Source organism: Somniosus microcephalus, chromosome 17 (assembly GCF_052327205.1).
Source record: "Somniosus microcephalus isolate GS21.2 chromosome 17, FLI_Smic_1.0, whole genome shotgun sequence".
NCBI lineage: Eukaryota > Metazoa > Chordata > Chondrichthyes > Squaliformes > Somniosidae > Somniosus > Somniosus microcephalus.
In genome coordinates this window covers 68,631,009-68,651,476 of record NC_141003.1, presented here as the reverse complement: position 1 = coordinate 68,651,476, position 20,468 = coordinate 68,631,009, and the positions used below count along the sequence as shown (strand labels likewise).

At 42.7% G+C, this 20,468-nt stretch overlaps 1 protein-coding gene across 1 annotated transcript in view; it reads left to right on the top strand.

The window, feature by feature from the left end:
* The window catches only part of snd1 (staphylococcal nuclease and tudor domain containing 1), a 1,037,556-nt gene that overhangs the window by 81,292 nt on the left and 935,796 nt on the right, over positions 1 to 20,468 (top strand). Inside the window, exon 10 of the mRNA XM_086010590.1 lies at positions 7,146 to 7,259. Coding sequence (XP_085866716.1) covers positions 7,146 to 7,259 — 114 coding nt within the window. The remainder of the gene's footprint in view (positions 1 to 7,145; positions 7,260 to 20,468) is intronic.

Below are 20,468 nucleotides of genomic sequence, written 5' to 3'. Positions count from 1 at the left end.
CATTTTGACACTTGCAACTTTAGAGTCAACTCTGTGAAGTTACATTGGTAACTTGAGTGTCGTGTACTGGAGTGAAGACTGATGGAAAGTAGTCACTTAAAACCTCTAGTACGATAGCAAAATACTGCAGATGTTGGAAATCCGAAATAACAACAGAAAATGCTGGAAAAACTCAGCAGGTCAGGCAACATCCGTGGAGAGAAATTTGAGTTGACGTTTCGGGTTTGACCCTTCTTGAAGAAGGGTCAAACCCGAAACGTCAACTCAAATTTCTCTCCATGGATGTTGCCTGACCACCTGAGTTTTTCCAGCATTTTCTGTTGTTATTTCACTTAAAACCTCTGTTGTATCCTGAAAGTTCAGCTGAATCTGCCCTGAGGAACCCTTGCCGTCCTCAATGATCCTCTGACTTCTAACATAGCTAAACAAGATTTTTTTTTTTTAAACTGTACCTAGAGATGTCTTCTCCAATGACTTTTTGGCTGCTCTAATAGCAGTTTTTGTTGCCTTCAGCTGAGCTTGATATCTGTCTTTGTTCTCCTGAACTCACTCTGTCTGTAAAAGTATGTATTGTGGTCAGTTTTGCCCAAGTGTGTTTTCCGGCCCCCAGCATCGACGTCTAAAGCTGTGCCAGGGTCCCTACTTAAAAACTAAATGGAGTAGCTGATTACCCCTATTTTGTTTCCGAGCACAACCTGGTTGTGAGCAATCATTTATTACATCCACAAATCTTTCAGCTGTCCTGCCCTTCAATATTAGATTGGACCATTGAATGCTTGGGAAATTAAGATGCTCCATTACCCAGACATTTTCACTTTAAAGTTTGGAACAGTCTTAAAGTGCATCTTGTATATTTGGGTTTTCAAACACACGAATTTCCAATGCGGAATACTATGGTATAAACAAACCTTTGCTACAATGTTGCTGTGTTCGGTTTGTCATACTGATCCAACGTTGTTGTCTTGTTAAATGCTTTTCAAAAAACCTAATCTGAACACTAGCTGTTGGCAGCACTGATGAGACGCTATCTTTATCTCCTTTCTACCTGGCTGCAGCTTTCTGCTTGCTTGAGCAGCAGTATTTATCTATCTCTTGCTGACGTGAGCCTGTCCAAACGTTTGGTCAGAGTGCGCCCTGCAGGGCACCATCATAAAACCTATATTTAGGTTTACTCCGCTGTTCTCTCTTAAGCACAGTCAATAAAATGCCACATTTGTGTGGAATTCTACAAATAAAGCATGGTTTTCCCCCTCCAGAATTCTAGCTGATTAAATGTACAGAGCAGTTTCTTGGGCCAAACTGCACCAGTGTGTACTGTATGTGCCTCTGCTCTGTTTTAAAGCACGTGACTTCCTGGTTGGAGATCTGGAGAGAAGTGAGCTTCCAGCTCAATGTACCTTTTTGAGACTCGACTCCCCTCCCTTTCACCCCACCATTGGCGGCTGTGACTTCAGTAGCCCAGGTCCCACTCTGGAATTCCTTTTCTTAATTCCGCCTGCTTGTTCTCCCCTCTCATTAACACACACCTTTAAACCCACTGCATTGACTTAGATTTTGGCTCTCCTCTTTAGTTCTGTGCCCATTTTTCCATGTGCCTCTGGAAAGGTGCCTTGGGAAGTTTCTCTGTTAAAGGCCCTATATAAAGACAAACTAGTATCACAATCAGCTGATCATGAAAGGAGTGTGTTGCTGTTCGGCTTATTCAGCTTTTTATTGCAAATACTCCCATCGGGGGGATAAGTATCAGATTTTAAGCCAGAACACTTGAATGTTGTGGGCTCATCTCGGTTACAGATCTTTCAGAAGTAGTGACAATCCGTTTTTCACCCTAGTGCTATACAGCTCAAAAAATTCTCGCGACACACTGGCCCTGAAATTGCGGTCGGAGGCTTCCCTCGGGGAAGTGCCTCCGATCCGCAAAGATCATCTGCGTCTACCTGGGGCCTCGGGATCCACAGTGACTTGTGCTCCTGGGCCTCTCCGGGTACACGCGGAGAGGCCCACGTATCCCAGTGTAGCATGCGGTTCGCAAGCGCCCCCGAGATCACGTGGGTTGGCCCAACCAATGAAAGAAGGGGATCCCCATTCATGCTTATGGGGATTTCGGAAATCCCCATCGGCATGAATGGGAATACCCCAAAAAATACATGTACACATCAAATACATTTTTTAAATGCATATTTAAAATTAATTAAAATGCCATTTAATTAAATATTTAAAACAATTTAATTTTTTGAAAAATGAATTTAAATGTTTTAAAAGGGACAAAAGTAACGACCTTATTTTACAGGTGTTAATATTTAAATGATAAAATTTTAATATTCATTTAAACTCTTACGCTGGTAACAGCAGGCCTTACGCCTGCCTTTACCAGGCATAAGAGTTTCACGGGCATTCGTTGGGCAAATAGCCCAACTCTCTGCCTGCGAATGCACTTTTCCTGGGGATGCAGAGGATCTGTCAAGATTGTTGATAGATCGCAAGTTCTGGGTTTTCGTGCATGCAAACCTGGAACTTGTGCAGCCCTTACGGGTGCTTATGCACCTGTAGGGGCTGCAAAATACAGGCCAGTGTAAGATTTGGAAGAACAAAGTTTGTAATTGTGGTGTTCAGTTTCTCATAGTACACACCCTGTAAAAGTTATGCTTTACTGAGATCCTGGTGAATACACTGCACAGCATTGACACTGGCTGTGTGGAGCAGGCTTCATGCAGATACTCTAAGCAGTTTGGCTTTTACTGCTTTGCATGCTTAAAACAGTCTGCACCTATGCCCTCTGGTCAGTTGTGATTGTTGTCTTTATAAACGGTCTGTAACATGTTCTAGCTCTCTTTCGGTCCATGTGTTAAGTCTTTTCTGTAAAGCCCCCTACCCCGCACACTGGAGGCTTGCATGTACCATTTTGCTGTTCATGTTCCTGGTCTCCATGGTGAATTCCAGATAGTTCCAGCCATTTCCAGCTTGATTGAGTCACAGAAAGGAGTTGTTCATCCCACCAAACAGCATCCTTCTGGCTTAATAACACACTACTGACAGCTTCTGGAAGTCGGTCGTGAAAAAGCCAGGTGGCCATTTTTGAGCTAGCCTCTACCTTCTCCAAGTTTATAGAGAAAGCAATATATTTATATTCATACAACTTGTTCTGCATCTACCTACATACAGCAACAATACCATGGAATTTGTTACACATGCAGGTACGGGCATTGCATGTAATGTCAAGTCTTTGCACAAGAATATCTCGAGGATCACCATGCTTTACTTGAGTTTAAAACCCACGCATATTCAGTTGATGGGTATTTTTATTCTGTTGACAGTGACTAAAGACTAATTTCAAGAGCATCCCACAGGCAGTGTGTACCAGTGCTAATCTAATGTTGCTGTCAGTGGAAGTTGGTGCATAAGCCATTGCATAAAATATTTGTTTTTTTGAATTACTTCAAGTATGCAGTAGGCTATAAAGGGCTAAAAGAGTGAGTGACTGAGGTAATGCAAGTGGTAGGGGTGTTTCAGGGCACAATGCAGTCGAGGAGTTGCCCTTTATTTAGATCAGTATTTTCTCTGATCAACTTAATTTGCATGTGTAAATTTAACACTACACGAATCTCATCTACTAAACACCCATCTGTCATTGTTTGGGCACAGAATGTACTGTTACATAGAACAACACTGATTCTGAAAAGGTCATTGCACAAATTTGTTACAGGCCCTATTTTCAGCCTTTTTTATGATCCATTGACTCAAGTTTATATATAGGGGCATTGAATGCAACTGTAAAGGGAGGTAATTAACCTATACAGGGCATTGGTAAGGATGCAGTTTGAGTATTGTGTAGTTTTGGATCAACCATTAGAGAGAATATTAGAAGTAGGGCTGTTTGCTGCTGATTGTGTAGTGTTCAACTCCATTCGCACTTCCTCAGATAATGAAGCAGTCTGTGCCTGCATGCAGCAAGACCTGGACAACATCCAGGCTTGGGCTGAGTGGCCAGTAATATTTGTGCCACACACGTGTCAGGCAATGACCACCTCCAACAAGAGAGCGCGTAGCCACCTCCCCATGACATTCGGTGGTATTACCATCGGCAAATCCCCCACCATCAACATCCTGAGGGTCACCATTGACCAGAAACTAAACTGGACCAGCCACGTGAATGCCATGACTACTCGAGCAGCAGGGGCACGGGAGCACCATCACCTCCAAGTTCCATCCTGACTTGGATATACACCGGCTGTTCCTTCATTGTAACTGGGTCAAAATCCTGGAACTCCTTAACTAACAGCACTGTGTGACCACTTTCCCCACACGAACTGCAGTGGTTTAAGGAGAAGGCTCACCACCACCTTCTCGAGAGCAACTAGGGATGGGCAATAAATGCTGACCTTGCCAACGACGCCAATGCCCCGAGAATAAATTAAAATAAAACATGAAAAGGGTGTAACTCATTTAAATAGGATGATGGTAGGGAAGAGAAGATATAATTGAGAAAGCAGGCTTGAATCCTGGATTCGGGAACATGTGGCAAATTGAATCTCGAGTCCTGGTTAAGCGTGTCCAGCATGCATGTGTACTGTTCTCGTGCATCAACTCCTAGTATGGGATTCAGAAGGTCGCACTCCTGTGATTCCGTTTGAGCTGCCTGCACAACTGGCACTTGTTTGGGATTCCAACTTCTGTCCAGTTGGCGTGAGCTTACTCTGTTGGTAGCCTGTATGGTGCAAGTTGTGTTGATCCAATTTTCAAGAGTAAGCAAAAGCACTGATGGAAGACAGCTGCTAAACTAGGGCAGGCGGTAGCGTCTGAAGCAGCGAAGGGACTCCAGAAGGACCGAGACAACTCTTGGCTAAAGCTATGCTTTCTATGCAAGGAAGAACTAGCTGTACAGAACAATCTCCTTCATCTGTACTTATCTTTGTAAAACTCCTATTTAAAGGGCCATAATGGTTTATGTCTAAGTTGCCCCTTGTTAAACGATGAGCTTTTCAGTTAGCCTGCCGCGATTGCTAAGATTATGACTCGTGTGGAGCAGTGGGGTGTTCTCTTGCTTGCTCCTCCATTGCTGCAATCATGAGAATTATGAATGAAAATTTTCTCACTTTGCCACCAATAGATTTTTTTCTCCCCAATCCAGTGGTATAACATAATTGTAGATTTTGTACTTGCAAATACATATCTGGGGAGAGCATTTTGAACGAGGGTGGTTACTGGAGCTGGGTGTAATTTGAGATGATGGATTAAGAGCATCGGACAAGAGGTTTCTTAACACAACATTAAAATTTATTGGCTTAACTGTGACTAATTGGTGCCATTTATGCTATATAAGACTAGGGACAACACTAATTTCAATATATAATCTACCACCTAATTTCCCTTTTTAATATCTTCAAAAGCTGTATTTAGTACAGATTAGCTAATAGCAGTGATCATTGAATTTCCTTCCATGATTTATCACCATGTTTCAACTGCTGACATTGACAAATCAGGAGTTGGGTTTTTTTGCATTTTAAGAGAATTGTATGATTTTTCTGACGAGTCTTGACACCTCAAGTGGTTTTTTGTTTTTGTTTTGCTTTGCTTTGAAACATTCTGCATAGGGCAGAAATAAATCGCTGTCTGTTCAGGTTACAGTCAAGAAGTGCATTAATTTCAGACCGAGCTGTGAATTTTCCATGTTAAAAGCATTTCCTGTCGTTTCAGCTGGAGTTGTTCCTGGCTTACATGCTTCGTAGTGTCATTTTTGCTGAGTTGTACTGTTCTGCACCTGCTGTTCAGAGAATGTTGAATCATTCTTTCAAAGAAAAATAGTTAGCCTTCAGAAGAGAAAAAAACACTGGTAAACTACTCAGCAAGTTGACTCGTAACTTTGTTGTCAGCTTGTCATTCTTTACAGCGACTTGGTTTGGGAGGGACGGTTGGGGAATTTGGTAGCCAGCGGCACTGGTCAGCAACAGTGAAGTTCTCTTCTATCTAGTTGGGGTTGTCTATTCCCTATAGCTCTGTACTGCACGCATAGATAAGACTAATTCTATGGTATTTAGTGTACAGTACCAATATATGTTTGGAAAATTGCACTTCACATACAACAACTTGCATTTATATAGCACCTTTGATGTAGTAAAACATCTCGAGAAACTTCACGCGCGTTATAAGCAAAATTTGACACCAAACCACAAGATATTGGGACAGGTGACCAAAAACTTGGTCAAAGAGGTAGATTTTTATGGAGCGTCTTAAAGGAGGAGCGGCCGAGAAGTTTTTCCAGATCTTGGGGCCTAGGCAGCTGAAGACATGGTGGCTAATAGTGGAGTAAATAAAATCGGGGATGTGCAAGAGGCCAGAATTGGAGGAACACCGAGATCTGGCAGGGTCCCAGGGCTGGAGGAGGTTACAGAGATGGGGAGGGGCGAGGCCATGGAGGGATTTGAAAACAAGTTTAATGTGTGTTGGGATTTCTGTGTGATGCTTTTAATCAATCACCTTAAACAGTTTTCATTATTGCATTATCAGTGATGGACAGTAACCACTAGTGTTCTATAGCTCAAAATACTGTCAGCCACAATCCAAGTTTGGAAGTACATGGTCAGTAACTGTATTGTGTGCTTTTTACATTTCAAGTGGCCATGGTATGAAAAAACATGACTGCCATTGTGCTTTACTAAAGTCCCAGTCGAAATAACATGAGCTGGATGCAGTTGCTGTCGAACTGTGGGTGCGCACATCTATGCACCAGACACTTGTGGATCTTAATTCGGAAGTGGAAGTATGTGTTGCTGTCTGTCCATTTGGATGTTGAGTTTCCCTTGATGGGGAGTTGGCAGGTCTCCAATTTGTACTGGTGGAAAAGTAACAAGGGAATCTGATATTGCTTAGGATTACCTGGTGGGCTAATAAAGAAATATCAGCCATTTGCCTCCCAACAGGCGATGGCAGCATTCATTTATTTATGGGGGAAATGAGTGGTTTGACAGATTGAACTGATTTTCTTGTGATGTTTCTCTTCAACTGGGATTTGTGCAGTCATTAAATATATCTAGTGTTCCTATTTGTGTTAATTATATATTGCAAATGTACTGCATACATCCTGACTACTGCAGTAAATGGTCAGTCCTGTTGACGTAATCCCACTGTTGAAACATTTTTTGTTTCAGGTTATGCAAATTGTGAATGCAGACGCCATGGTGGCAAAGTTAAATTCAGGTGAACAGAAGACAATCCATCTGTCCAGCATCCGGCCTCCGAGGCTCGAAGGAGAAGTCAACCAGGTAAGCAGGCTGCAAAAGCTTAAGATTGAAGTGGTGGGTTTTGGAACAATAGCGAGAACAAAAACAATTCTTTCAAAAAGCTAAATGATAACTATATTCCGCTAATCTGTGTTGAGGTTCCTTCTGGAAAGTAAACTTGTTGGAAACATGAGGCTCTGTACTGGATGTTGGCTTGTCAGCTCTGACTATTGGACTTGAATCAAACTTGTGCTAATAAGGCCCCACGCTTTGCAGGATTTTTGCACATTTACATAAAAAAAAGGAATTCTAGTATCCCTTACCCAGCACAGTGAAATGGACAAATTCTATAATGCTGAAATTATCCTTTGTTTCCCATGCATGCAATAGTATGCAGATTGCACCTTGCTTTGTAGAATATTCTGTGGATTTATTGTTGCCACAAAGCACTGGCTGCCTATACCACTGGGCTCTTGCTGTGCCACGAGCCATTGGAAACGACCAATGTATCCTTAGAGAGAAGTAATTTCCCAACTATTCCGTGTTTAAAAATAATGAATTACAAAATATAAATTGCAACTCTTGTCGGCTGCAGCAGCCAATTGGCATATACATAAGACGCAGGAGCAGGTCATTTGGCCCCTCGAGCCTGCTCCGCCATTCAATAAGATCATGGCTGATCTGATCTTGGCCTCAACTCCACTTCCCTGCCTGTTTCCCATAACCCTTGACTCCCTTACCTTTCAAAAATCTGTGTGTCTCCACTGTAAATATATTCAATGACCCAGTCTTCACAGCTCTCTGGGGTAGAGAATTCCAAAGATTCATGACCCTCAGAGAAGAAATTCCTCCTCATCTCCAATTTAAAAGGGTGCCCCTTATTCTAAAATTATGCCCTCTAGTTCTAGAGCCTAGATGGGTCGGAGAGGAATTTCCCAGATTTTTTTCTCCCAAATTGGCCATTGGGTTTTTATCTGGTTTTTCACCTCTCCCGGGAGATCACATGGGTTCGGGTGGGATGGAGAGTGGAAGTAGATTTGAGGTTAGGATCAGATCAGCCATGATCTTATTGAATGGTGGAGCAGGCTCGAGGGGCCGATTGGCCTACTCCTGCTCCTATTTCTTATGTTCTTATTACCCCACGAGGGGAAACAGCCTCTCTGCATCTACCTTGTCGAGCCCCTTCAGAATCTTATGTTTTAATAAGATCCCCTCATTCATCTAAACTCCAATGAGTGTAGGCCCAACCGGCTCAACCTTCATAAGACCACCCCTTCATCTCTGGAATCAATCTCGTGAACCTTCTCTGAACTGCCCCCAATGCAAGTATATCCCTCCTTAAATAAGGAGACCAGAACTGTACGCAGTACTCCAGGTGTGGTTTTTGGTATCACAAAGCTGATGGCTTATGTTGTAGCTTCTATGTTCTTCAAACCGTCTATTTTTAATTAAAACCAAAAATGCTGGAAACACTCAGCAGGTCAGGCAGCTTCTGTGGTAAGAGGCGAGGTTAATATTTTAGGTGGATGACCTTTCATTCTGATGCATTTTCTTTTTTAATTTCAGATTTCCAGCATCTGCAGTATTTTGGGAGTTTATTCTTTCATTTTTCATGGTGCTTTAAATACCGTGGATTGCAACCCACTGTTAAAGAAATTTGTGTTTAAAGTGCCTTTTTTTACCAACTTTTTCCCCTGTCCTAGTTGCACTCTGCATGGATATCTAACTTACAATTGTGTCCTCTGCTGGTTTGGAACAGAGAAGAAATGACGAGCTAAATGAATGAAATTAAACAAACTGCTAGAAATACACAGTTGGCCATTTAATACCTGTGAAGAGAAAAGACAAGTTAACGTTTTGGCTGTGTAACCGTCATCAAAACTAAAGGGCAGGAATTTCCCCGCGGAGGCGGGATGGCGGCGGGTGAGCTGGTTGGCGGGTTTCAGTCCCGCTCTCATCTGCAGCCGCTCTCTGAAAATGATTTTCCGTAGATTGGCCTGGTTAAGTCCGCCCTGCGGGGTTCCTGGCCAATTAATAGGAAGCGGGTCTGATGACATAATTTGATGACGCGTCATCAGCCGGTTTCCTTAAAGGGACCACGGCCACATTGATTTTGATAGTTGTGCTGTCGGTGTTCTGCAGCATCGAGGTGCTGCAAACACTGACGAGCACTGCACAGAGGTGCATGGCTGCACCCAGGCTCACGCATGACTCCCTCCATATGCTTATGGAGGGAGTCACAGCACGCATGGAGGTTTCTCTTCCCTTCCCATGGGCAGAAGAGGCCTCTTCAGGAGATCAACGCAGTCTGGTTGTACATTGCACAGGAGGACACAAGCAGGGATGTCGTCAGGGGTCCCAGGCTGCAGTGGCGCCAACCTTTCAATGAGCTCAGTAGATCATGAAATGTTACTGCAAAGCCACACTCAACCTCATCCTGCTCTGCCACTCATTACATCCCCATCACTCTGCCTTCCCTACCATACTCCTGCACATCTTTACTCATACCACCTTACCTTGCACTTCCACCCATCCCTCTCTATCTATATTATCACTTCCCCATCTCACTAGCCACCCCTCACACTCACCCTCATCCCACTGCAAGCATACCAACTAACAACACAAAGGTGTAGGCACTTGAGAGGTTTAAAACGCCAATGTTCATGTGAAGTTTCTGTTAATGTTTTGTCAAACATGGAAATCTATATTTTCAACACTTCACTTTATTGGACAGATCTGTGCACACCTTGAGAAGTGCCTTAGTGAGCTTGTGAATGTTGAAATATAACTCCCCTTCCCTCTTTCTCCACCCCCCCCCCCCCCCCCCTGCTATTGTGATGAGTGTGAAAGGAATGGCTTGGACATTATAGGGATGCTTTATGGTGCTGGTGTAGGATGGTATAAACCTGGTGCATTATGTGGCAGCCAGGGTGTACAGTGTCAAGTGAAGTAAATCTGGCCATGGTGATGCCATTGCTGGCCTCCTGGGCAGCAATGTTGTCAGGTGCTGATGCCCTGTGTCCTGGGCAGCAATGTTGTCAGGTGCTGATGCCCTGTGTCCTGGGCAGCATCAGGTGTTGGTGCTGCTGTTGATCGCGGAGGGATTCAGAGGACCAAGGTGAGATTTTTTTCAAGGGCACCGATGTTGCTGGAATAGATGGCAGCTGCAATTGAGATGACAGAAGTGAGCTGTCAATGTTGAGAGGCGCTGTTCCAATGAGGTGCCACTGGATAGGGAGTTGGCTCAACACTTGCAAGCTACACTGAGCTCTGTCTTACAAATGCAGTAACCAACAGTTTCTGAGCTCAAACTGAACAGCTGCAACATGGTATACTTTATACCACTTCTGCAGCTGTCAGGTTATCAGATAAATCAAAGCAGACTCCACTCACGACAGGGTGAGCTGGCGTGTTCCCTGAGCGGTGGGTAACCCGTGGGGGAGCACGTAAAATTACACGGTAAGCTCAAAATAGCATTAAATTGGCTGTTAACAAGCCATTTAATTTAAATTGTTTCCCCTGCTGCTTGGTGTCGGGTCAGTTCTGCACAGACTGACCCGGCACCTGGGAGACTTATGTGGAGGCGGGTTGACAGCGGGTTTCCTACCCACCGTCAATCTTTGCTATTTTGACAGCGGACCGTCCTCCAAACCTGCCCTCTGAGCACCGGCAAAATTCAGGCCAAAGACTCTCGAGATAAACAGGCATTTTAGTTAGGTTGGGAGGAGGTTGGGAAAAGTGAAATGGGAAGGGGGAGGAAAACCAACAGATAAAGCAACCGCCGAGAAGGGAGTTGGTGTTAACTGGCCTGCACACTGCTTAATAGAAAACAGGGCACGCACAAAACACCAATAGCCTGTCTTTTCTCTTTACAGATGCTGACTGTTTGTTTATTTACAGCATTTTCTGTTATTTTAAACTTCCACTATCTGCGTTTTTCCTTTTTTTTGTATCACATAAACAAAAGGCGAGGTGCCAATTATTTAATGTTTGTTTTGTTCTTGAGGCATTTTATCACTTCTACTTCCTTGAGTCTCCCTGTAATATGCTTGGCAAGTGAGGCTGGCTGCTCTTGAGGTGCCTTTATACCTATTAAAACTGCTCCCTGCCCCCATCACTTCTCTGGGGTGTTGGTTGTGTTGTGAAATCCCGACTGATTTTGGAATTGAAGTGTGGTGGTGGGTGGGGTGGGTTGATTCCCCGCATTGTCGTCACAGGGGCTAACTGCTTTACCTCAACTGAGTCATAGACCCACACTCTGGTAGGTCTATAAGGCCAACAGTTTGCTATATTGAGTTTATACTGAGTTACAGTCAAGAGAGAGAAGGGCATCGCTCATTGTCTGGACTTGCGTAGCACAAAAAAGCCTTTAGTGCTGCTCTGAAACCTGCCATTGGGTGTGTTGCTACTTTTTGCTTACCCATGCCAACACTCTGGATTGGGAGCTCTTCAGATATTTGATATCCTGATGCTCTGTTGCAGTATGTTGGAGTCAATGTTCCCTCTAATTCTTTTTGGCCCCTTTAAGCGGCTGCGCGGTCCGTTCAAAAGACCGCACATGTGCGTTTTTTGCATTGAAAAGCCAGCTGTGCGGCATCTCTGGAGTGTGGCCACGCAGCTCACAGGAAACATTGGTCAGAGTCCAATATGCTTATGTCACCATGTTACTAAGGCAGTGATGGTTGAGTGTAATTTTTTCCGCACATTTGATTTTAATTAATTTGTCCCTATTTGGAGAAAGTGGGGCACGGCTGGGTTTATTGTACTCCTATCTGACCACTCACTTCCCACCACAACTTTCTGGTCAAACTGCAGGGGTTAAAAAAGAACTTGGTAAGTACCATAATTTGTTTGTTCATAAAAGAGCTCGTTCTTCCTCCTCTTCTGGTGCTCTCGGAATAGTTTGTTTTGCTCCCACATGTTTAAGAGGTGAAGAAATTGAAGTAACAAATCTTCCTTGAATTTGCACCAGACTACAGAAAATTTCTCCTAAAACTGGTATTTAAAAAAATAAAATAAAAGAACCATACTTGAAACTGATGCATGGGACCATAGTATCTTTTTAAAAAGGTTGAAGTGCAGTGTTAGTTGCCTGAGTCCTTCCAACCTTGACTAAAGTTATTGAGTAAGCAGCAAAGCAAAGACTTGATGTTGAAGTGTATTCCGACAGTTAATGCAATTCGTGTCTAAAATGTCAATTGCAGGATGTTGATTGAGTGACTCTAATGGTCTGTTTGAAATATGGTATTTTTAACTTGCTCTATCTTTTTAAAAATATACCAGCTTCCTTTTGCCAAAAACTCGTGTATTGCAAATGAAGAAAAATCGCAATATAAAAATACATTTAACAGCAGCCATCACTCTGTCAGCCTGTTAGTTAACATTTTAGACACCACTTGCTTCATATGTCAATCTGCTTTACTTACTTTGTGTGGTTTTATTGCGGCTGTATCATGGGCCTCCCAGTTGATTCCCATTGGTATTTTTCTCCCCCAGATTTGTAAACCAAGCAGTGCCCCGTAATACGTTTGCTACCATCCGTTCTTCCCCAAAAACTTTGAAGAATTATTACAATTAATGTCTGGCTTGTTCTGTTTAATTTTGGGTGCTGTATTTAAATTCTGAGTAATGATGTTGAGGCACTGGACTGAAGAAGTTGCTGAGCCCCATGATGCAAGAGTTGAATTAACACCAGTAGCAATGGTCATTAATCTAACTGCTTCTGCATTGACTAGACATGTTAATTCAGTTTCCTCATGCTGTTGGGTTCAGTCATTTTTCCACGTCAGTGGCCCTGATGGTGTAATTGTCACTTGCTGGGTTTAAAGGAAAAAATGTTGCAACAAGCTGAACAAAACGGAAAAATTTTAGAATCAACCTTTCATTCTAACAAATTTGTATGCGAGCTTGAAGGGGGAAGGTGAGAGGGAACTGCAGAAATTTGTACTAATACAGGTTCTGTGGTATGTGCCATAGTGAGATCCAAGTAGAAACCATCTGGTAATCAACATGCCTAGTTTGAGCACTTTGCAGGAGTTGAGCCTTCCTAAAATAGTTTTGAGTAACTTGGAACACTTTGCAGTGTACTTCACACTTGCTGTTGCAGTGACGAGTTTTATTTTGCTCAGTATTGCCCTGAAATAATTAATTCTAGATTGTTCTGCTGTTGAGTTTATGCTAATTCATTGGCTAGAGAGAGCTGGGCTGGATATACTCCGTTGAGCTGGCCTTTGGAATAGCCACAACAGACCACCTACTCAGTTTAGTTGGTATTAGAGGTCAATTTAACTACAGATGACACTGGAAAACAAAATGTAGATTGCATCTACATTAATTAGAACCTAAATTTGAGTCCTTTATGGAATCTCATTGAAGCTCCCATCAGGACCCCTTTTAAGAAATGGTTGTAAAAAGATTAACCTTTTTGTTTTCTTCTAGTCATTATCGTTTTAATTGCAAGGGTTGATAACATCAGTTGGGGGTAATGGCTTTGAAAAGTTAGTGTTACTAGGAGAGCTGAGCTGAATTAACAGTTTATGCTCCATCATTGCTGGTTTCTCTGATCATCTCCATCACAGTACCATATATTGTTCAAATATAGTCGTCTCTTCATTCAAGTCCTGTTTTATTTTGCGCTAATCCAGTTTAAATTGTCCAGCAATTCAAAAGAAGGGACTTGGAATTAGCAGTAGACTTGTACCAATGTCGGGAACACTTGGCGCTGAAATAAAGAACTGGATAACCCCAGATAGTTAACTTGTGTTGATTTGATTTTTAAATGAGTTTGTAGAAATTATTTACATAATGTCAGTTTTAAGAGACTTTTGTTCATAAAGAATTAACTGCTGTAAGCTATTCTTAAATATTTAAATACTTTGAATTTGATGAACTTAAACAGAGGTTGCCATGGGAAGTGCACATTCAAAGCGAGTGGAACCAGTATGTTGACTTAGAGCAGTGATGCTTCTTAATTTTTTTGTTGGGATGTGAGCAATGCTAGTAGTCACATTTATTTGCCATTGCTAGTTGCCCTGGAAATCTGATGGTAGGCTACCACCTTGAACCACTGGACACCGATTTAAGATAATTAGCAAAAAAGCTGGGGTGGGGGCGGGGGTGCAGAAGGGGAGAGAGATGAGATTTATTTTTATGCAGAGTTGTAATTTGGAATGTATTGCCTGAAAGGGTGGTGGAAGCAGATTCAAGCTGTTAAAACTGTCGAAATGGAATTGGATGAATACTTGAAGAGGAAAAAATTGCAGGGCTATGGGGAAAGAGCAGGGGAGTGGGACTAATTGGATAGCTTTTTCCAAGAGTTGGTACAGGCACACTGGCCCGAATGGCTTCCCCTTGTGATGTATGATTCTATAATGGTGTTAGGGTGGGTATTCCAGGGTTTTGATGAAGGAATAGTGATGTATGCTTCTTTGATTGCTCTGTGACCGTTGGTTGGGGCAAAGGGATTAGCTCAGGAATTTTCCCTCCATTTACCCTTCTTACCTAAAGCATTGAACGATATATACTCATGACCATTTGTAGATAACTGTTTCAGAAATGTGGACGTTTGCTGCACATTAAAGTCCTGCTAGTTCGGCTAATTGCCTTTACTTCCATTTATGAAGTACCTCTAGAGAAAACACATTTTAGGACTGACCAGGTAGCAGCTCTCGCTGCATTTTGAGTTGGAATTGTACCGTTTCATTGAGGGGAAAGGGGAAAGAGAAAGGAGGGTGTTTAGGAAACACATTGCTTTGTCCCCCAGTCTGGTGAGTACGTTTTCCTCAATGCTGTTGAGATTTTGGTATTTATGTACAAGAGGCTTTGGAGTTTAGTCTTTCTTAAAAAAAAAAAAACACAACACCGCTTCCAAAAGACACTTCCTTGCTCATTCATTCAAATGCCCACACAAATGAATAGTCTGCAGTTTAATATAAGGGGAGGGAGAAACAGCATTGGCTCATACAGGAAACTTTCGTTTAAACGGAATTTTCTATTAACCGGCAAAATGCATACTCCGAAAACACCTCAATAACCGGAAATGTTGCCGAGTCCGAGTCTCCCGCGGTGGCCGAGTTAGTCAGTGGGGGTAGTTCTCCAAACTGCCACTACTCCGCTTCTTGGCGCTGTCGGAAGTCCGAACACCTCAATAACAGGAGTCTGACTCTGTTTGTTAAAAGTAGCCTCGGTAGATAACCCTCTCCGTCATCTGGAATTTTTAATCAACCGGCACCATCCTGGTCCCGTCAGTGCCGGATACCAGAGAGTTTCCTGTACTTCCTTTTAATACCATACAGGGTCTATGACAGTATGACCTTGTTCTGAACTGTACCTCCTTTTTGAAAGGATGTGGCAAAAGAGAGACTGAGTGATTGCAAAGAACTCTTAAATATGCAAAGAATCATGTTTACGCCAGGTTTGATGGAGCTTGGGAGGTAGTTGTGTATGTAGAGCTTGAACTGCATTCAAATAAGGAAGCTTATAACTTATGAAGGTAATGTAACATTCTTGTGCTGTAATACTGCAGATGGCCTCTTCAGCATCTCCTTTGGGCTTATGTTCTTTGTTGCTTACTGTGGTGCCAGTTATAGCAACAAATGGAAAAAGGAGGAGGCAATTAAAATGCACAAGTAGAGTATAGCCTTCATTGTCAGTTAAAGCTCATTATGTTTAGATAGTTCAGAGAATTCCAATTCTTGGAAGCCCTCTATAATCATTGAAGTGTGTCTTCACTTAACATGCTCCAAATAGATGGATGAGTGTTTAATGGACTTCAAATAATATCAATGTTTGATGGAACAAATCTGCTGCTTACTCTTGGCCTAATCCATAATTTATAGGAATATGCTTCTGCATTCCATAATTTGCTTCAGGTTTTTCAGCAAAGCTTCAGCTCACCCTTTAACCCCAGAGTGTGCAAAGTCCTGCAGTTTAATTGGGAGTTGGTAGCACAGTCGTCATGTCTCGCTGCACAAGTGAAACCCAGTGACGCAAAGCTAGCGCAGAACAATGACCTCTCGGCCTCCCTGAGAGAGGTGAAGTTTAAAAATAATGGAGCACTGCTGATAGTTACTGCACAATGGATTGGATGGTGAGCATATTGACTCCAGGTACATTGTCCACACACGACCCAAGTTTTACCCACCGTATGTAAAACTGACTGCTCTACATGTGCCTCTGTGATTCAGTGGTAGTCCAGCTCTATGCAACTATCAAGTTTTGGAATACAGGTAGTAGTAAATTAAGCTATAATATACTTGAGAAATAGTGGAACCACTGAAGCAATGAGAGACTGGGTGTCTTAATGAGCTGACCCACAAGTTAGTGGGTCAGCCATCGAAACTTATCTTTAATTGGTTTGGGACAACAGGCGATTCTTTATTGCACTGCAACACTTCAACCAAGAGTTCACACCTGGATTGTTGGGAGGGCTACAATTATATTGGCTCAATTGGGATTGTATGATAGGCGCCCACTCTCTGGAGGGGGAGTCACTGGGTCGACAGGCAGCTCAATTGGAGAATCCCTGCATGCAGTGCTGGGGAAGGTTGGAGGGCAAGCCTTTGCCTTCCTATCTAGCTAAGGGCCGATAAGGAACTCGGACTGAGAAAGCTCTCTTGAACTACGTGCTGATCAATTTGAGAAACTATTTGTTTTTATTTAGCCTGTTAATCGAGGTCCTAGCATACTCTTACTCAGCACCTCAGTAAGCGCCTTTATGGCTGTTTTAGGTTGCTCCAACGTGAGCTAGCTAAACTCTGACCACCTTTAACTTCAAGCATAATTACACTGGGGCAAGCACTGTGATAAGTGATCACCTCTAGGAAAAACCTGCTGGCAGACAGAAACTGATCTGGAGGGCAATAAAGCAATGCATCTACCTCCTGTCGTCTCCTTCCAGTTGGGACTGCCTCAGGAATCCATTATACCACATTCTGATAGCGGAGAACTATCAGTTTTATTCCCCGCAGTCAGATAAACTGTTATTGGGAGTTGCCCCTTGTGCCATTTTAAGTTGAGAAGTCCGACTTTGGTCAGGCACCTGAAGTAGGGCATATTAGAAAGAAAAAGAACTTCATAACCACAGGATGTCCCAAAGCGCTTCACAGCCAATGAAGCACTTTTTAAGTGCAGTCACTGTTGTAATGTAGGAAACACGGCAGCCAGTTTGTGCAGAGCATGATCCCACAAACAATTGAGAGAAATTACCCAATAAATCTGTTTTAATAATGTTGGTTGAAGGTTCGCAATGATACAGGGATAACTCCCCTACTTTTCTTCGGATAATGCCATGGGATCTTTTACATTCACCTGAGGGCAGGCGGGACCTCTGACATCTCAACCAATAGATGGCACCTCTGATGGTGCAGCACTCCCTCAGTACTGCACTGGAATGTTAGCCAAGATTTTGTGATTGAATCTCTTAAGTGGGGCTTGAACTCACAACCTTCTTACTTGGAGGTTAACTGTATGACCACTGAGCCGCAGCGGACCTGTGATTTTACAGACATGTGTAGATAAACAGCAGTTAACAAAGTACTTTGGATTAGGTTGCACCCAAGCTAGATGAATTATTAAGCAGCTAATGCTGGAAGGAATTACTGTAGGGTTTCCTGTTGCATTTGCCCCTCCGTACTGCTGGTGAAGGGAGTCCCTTAACGTAAATAAGGTGTTTCTGCTGCCTCCTGCGGCCTGGAGAATCACTGCTGGAGTCAGAAGAGCCAGCGCAGCAATGCAAGCTGCTGCCATTTTTCTTGGCTGCAGATGGATTCAGCGTTTAGTGTGTCTGGACATGCCAATGGTGTGGTTTTTTTTTGTACATCAGCTAAGACAGTGGTGATATATATGTAAGCCGTTGGAGTCTATTTGGTGTAACGATGGCATCTTGCATGGAGATGCATGTCATCTCAAAGGAAGCTCAATTCCGTTTGAAGGGACCTCCTGGAGTTAAGAGTTGAACAATTCAGTTCGGTCTCTTTAAACCTGTCAAATCTGTATTTTAATTGATCTGTTGATGGTGTAGCCTGATGCTGCATTCTGTTCTTTGTTTACCTCTGATCCTGAATTGTGGCTGCTCACTTAGTTGAAATATGAACTTGCATCTCCAGAGATGATTGCCATTGTCACAGATAAGTAACGCACTGACTTGACAGTTGTCTGAGAGCTTATAAAGTTTTAGCATACTGTATCTCAGTTAAAGTAAAGAATGGATTTATGCATGATGTAATGGAGGCCAAATAGTGAATAGTGAGGGGTTCAAATATATCCTTGTGTAGCAGATGAACGTAATTGGAACCCAGAGATTGGATTAGTGCCTTAGATTCACATTTAATGCATCTCTATTGAATTTTTACTAATCCCCCCCCCCCCGGCCATATGTATGGTTCGTTGATACTTTCCAATAAAGGAATTCCGGTTTGAAAGCAATGAAGCCTGATCCAGACAGGATTCCATTTAATGCTGCAGGACCAGTTGCTGACAAGTCACTGCTATACCATTCTGAAAAAGTAACATGGGGCTACCAGCTTAATAGGAGTGTGCTGGTTGTTTCTTAAAAACAAACACGCAGGTTCCTGCAATTGGGAGCACTCATTATTAGGAAGCTTTTGGTTTCTTTGGATCATTCGCTCTCCTACAAACATGCAGTTGCTAATTGTAATGGTTTCAGTCTTGTTGACCAATGGGACTAACTGTGACTTGATTGTTGTGCTTGATTAGGACTCTTATTTTTAATCCTGATTTTATTTTTGGTTAGATTTTAGTCTCGACACATTTTACACAACTCACTAACTTCAATTTGAATGGCTAAAATTGGGATAGGATATGGGGATGACATGTAGTGTATAGGCATGTAACTTGTTTCTAGTTGATTCAGGTGTAAACATTACTAGCATTGAAGTGCATCTAGTGAATTTGCTGATCGGTTTTAATGGCAAATTTTTTTGTTCTGAGATGAAGTTTTCAGGTCCTTCCCGATTGCCAAGAATCCATGTAACTTGCACAGGCTGTGAGAATCATACAGCCCTAGCTATGATGTAGGAATTGAGGATTAATGGATGTTATTCGATTTTGTACTATCACGGGTTTGTTTATTTTGTGAAAACTGGTGATGGGGTGATAATAGCAGCAGATTATGTACGCCACTCTGAGGAACACGAGCCTATTTGTTTTCTGGAAGCAAAATGGTGAAGGCCTAGGGAGCAAGCTTGGATGAATGGAAGTGTAGAAGAATGGGCATTCGCAGTCGAGTCTGGCACTTTAATATGAGCAGAGACTCGCGGGGTTAATTCATAAGATTGCCTCTGTCTTCATGGAATACCAATAGTGAAATGTCATTCACTGCTCCTGTTGTCTGTAACTTCTCGTCACTTGGACTCTGCCCGGTATGTAGAAGCTCAAGTGCTGTGTTTTAACCATTGCCAATTGAATAATGGTTGCTGAAGCTCAATTTACACTGTAGGAAGTTGTTGACTTGACTGTTTGTACTTCAGTACAGTTTTTCAGGTCACAAACTCCCTTGAGTTATTACGGTCCGCCCCAACAGTCATATCTTGTTTGACTGCATCGCTCCACAGCACCTAGAATGCAAAACATATGGTCTCAACCTTGAAAATGCTGAAAGATTTAATGAGGTTAACCTAAACTGTTTTACAGAATTAGAGGACACCAATACTTCAAGTACCTAGAAAACCTTGGTGAGATTAGAAGAAATACCTACTTCAGCCTCCCCCTGCTCCCCACTAAATTGAAGAGTGCAGTCAAAGCAGTTAATTTGACAACCATTAACCAGAGACACCAGCTACAAAGTGCATGATTCTCACATTACCAAGAAACGGTGGAAAACCAAATCATGGCTAACCTTACTGTATGTGGAGAATGACAGTCATGTGCATCCGCTCCATGGATAAAGTAAGTTGAGCACCATATTTGCTCAAGTCATCTGAAATTTAAGGACAGATACCAACAGTTCTACCATAGTGCAGCAGCCTGGTCAACAACAACTTGCATTTATGCAGCACCTTTAACATAGTAAAATGTCCTACGGCGTTTCACAGGAATGTTCTCAAACGAAAATTGACACCGACCCACGTGGGAGATATTGGGACAGGAGAGAGGTTTTAAGGAGCATTTTAAAGGAGGAGAGAGCGATGGCAAGATTTAGGGGGGGGAATTCCAGAGCTTCATGGCTTGGGCAACTAAACGCACAGCCGCCAATGGTGGAGCGATGAAAATTGAGGATACACGAGGCCAGAA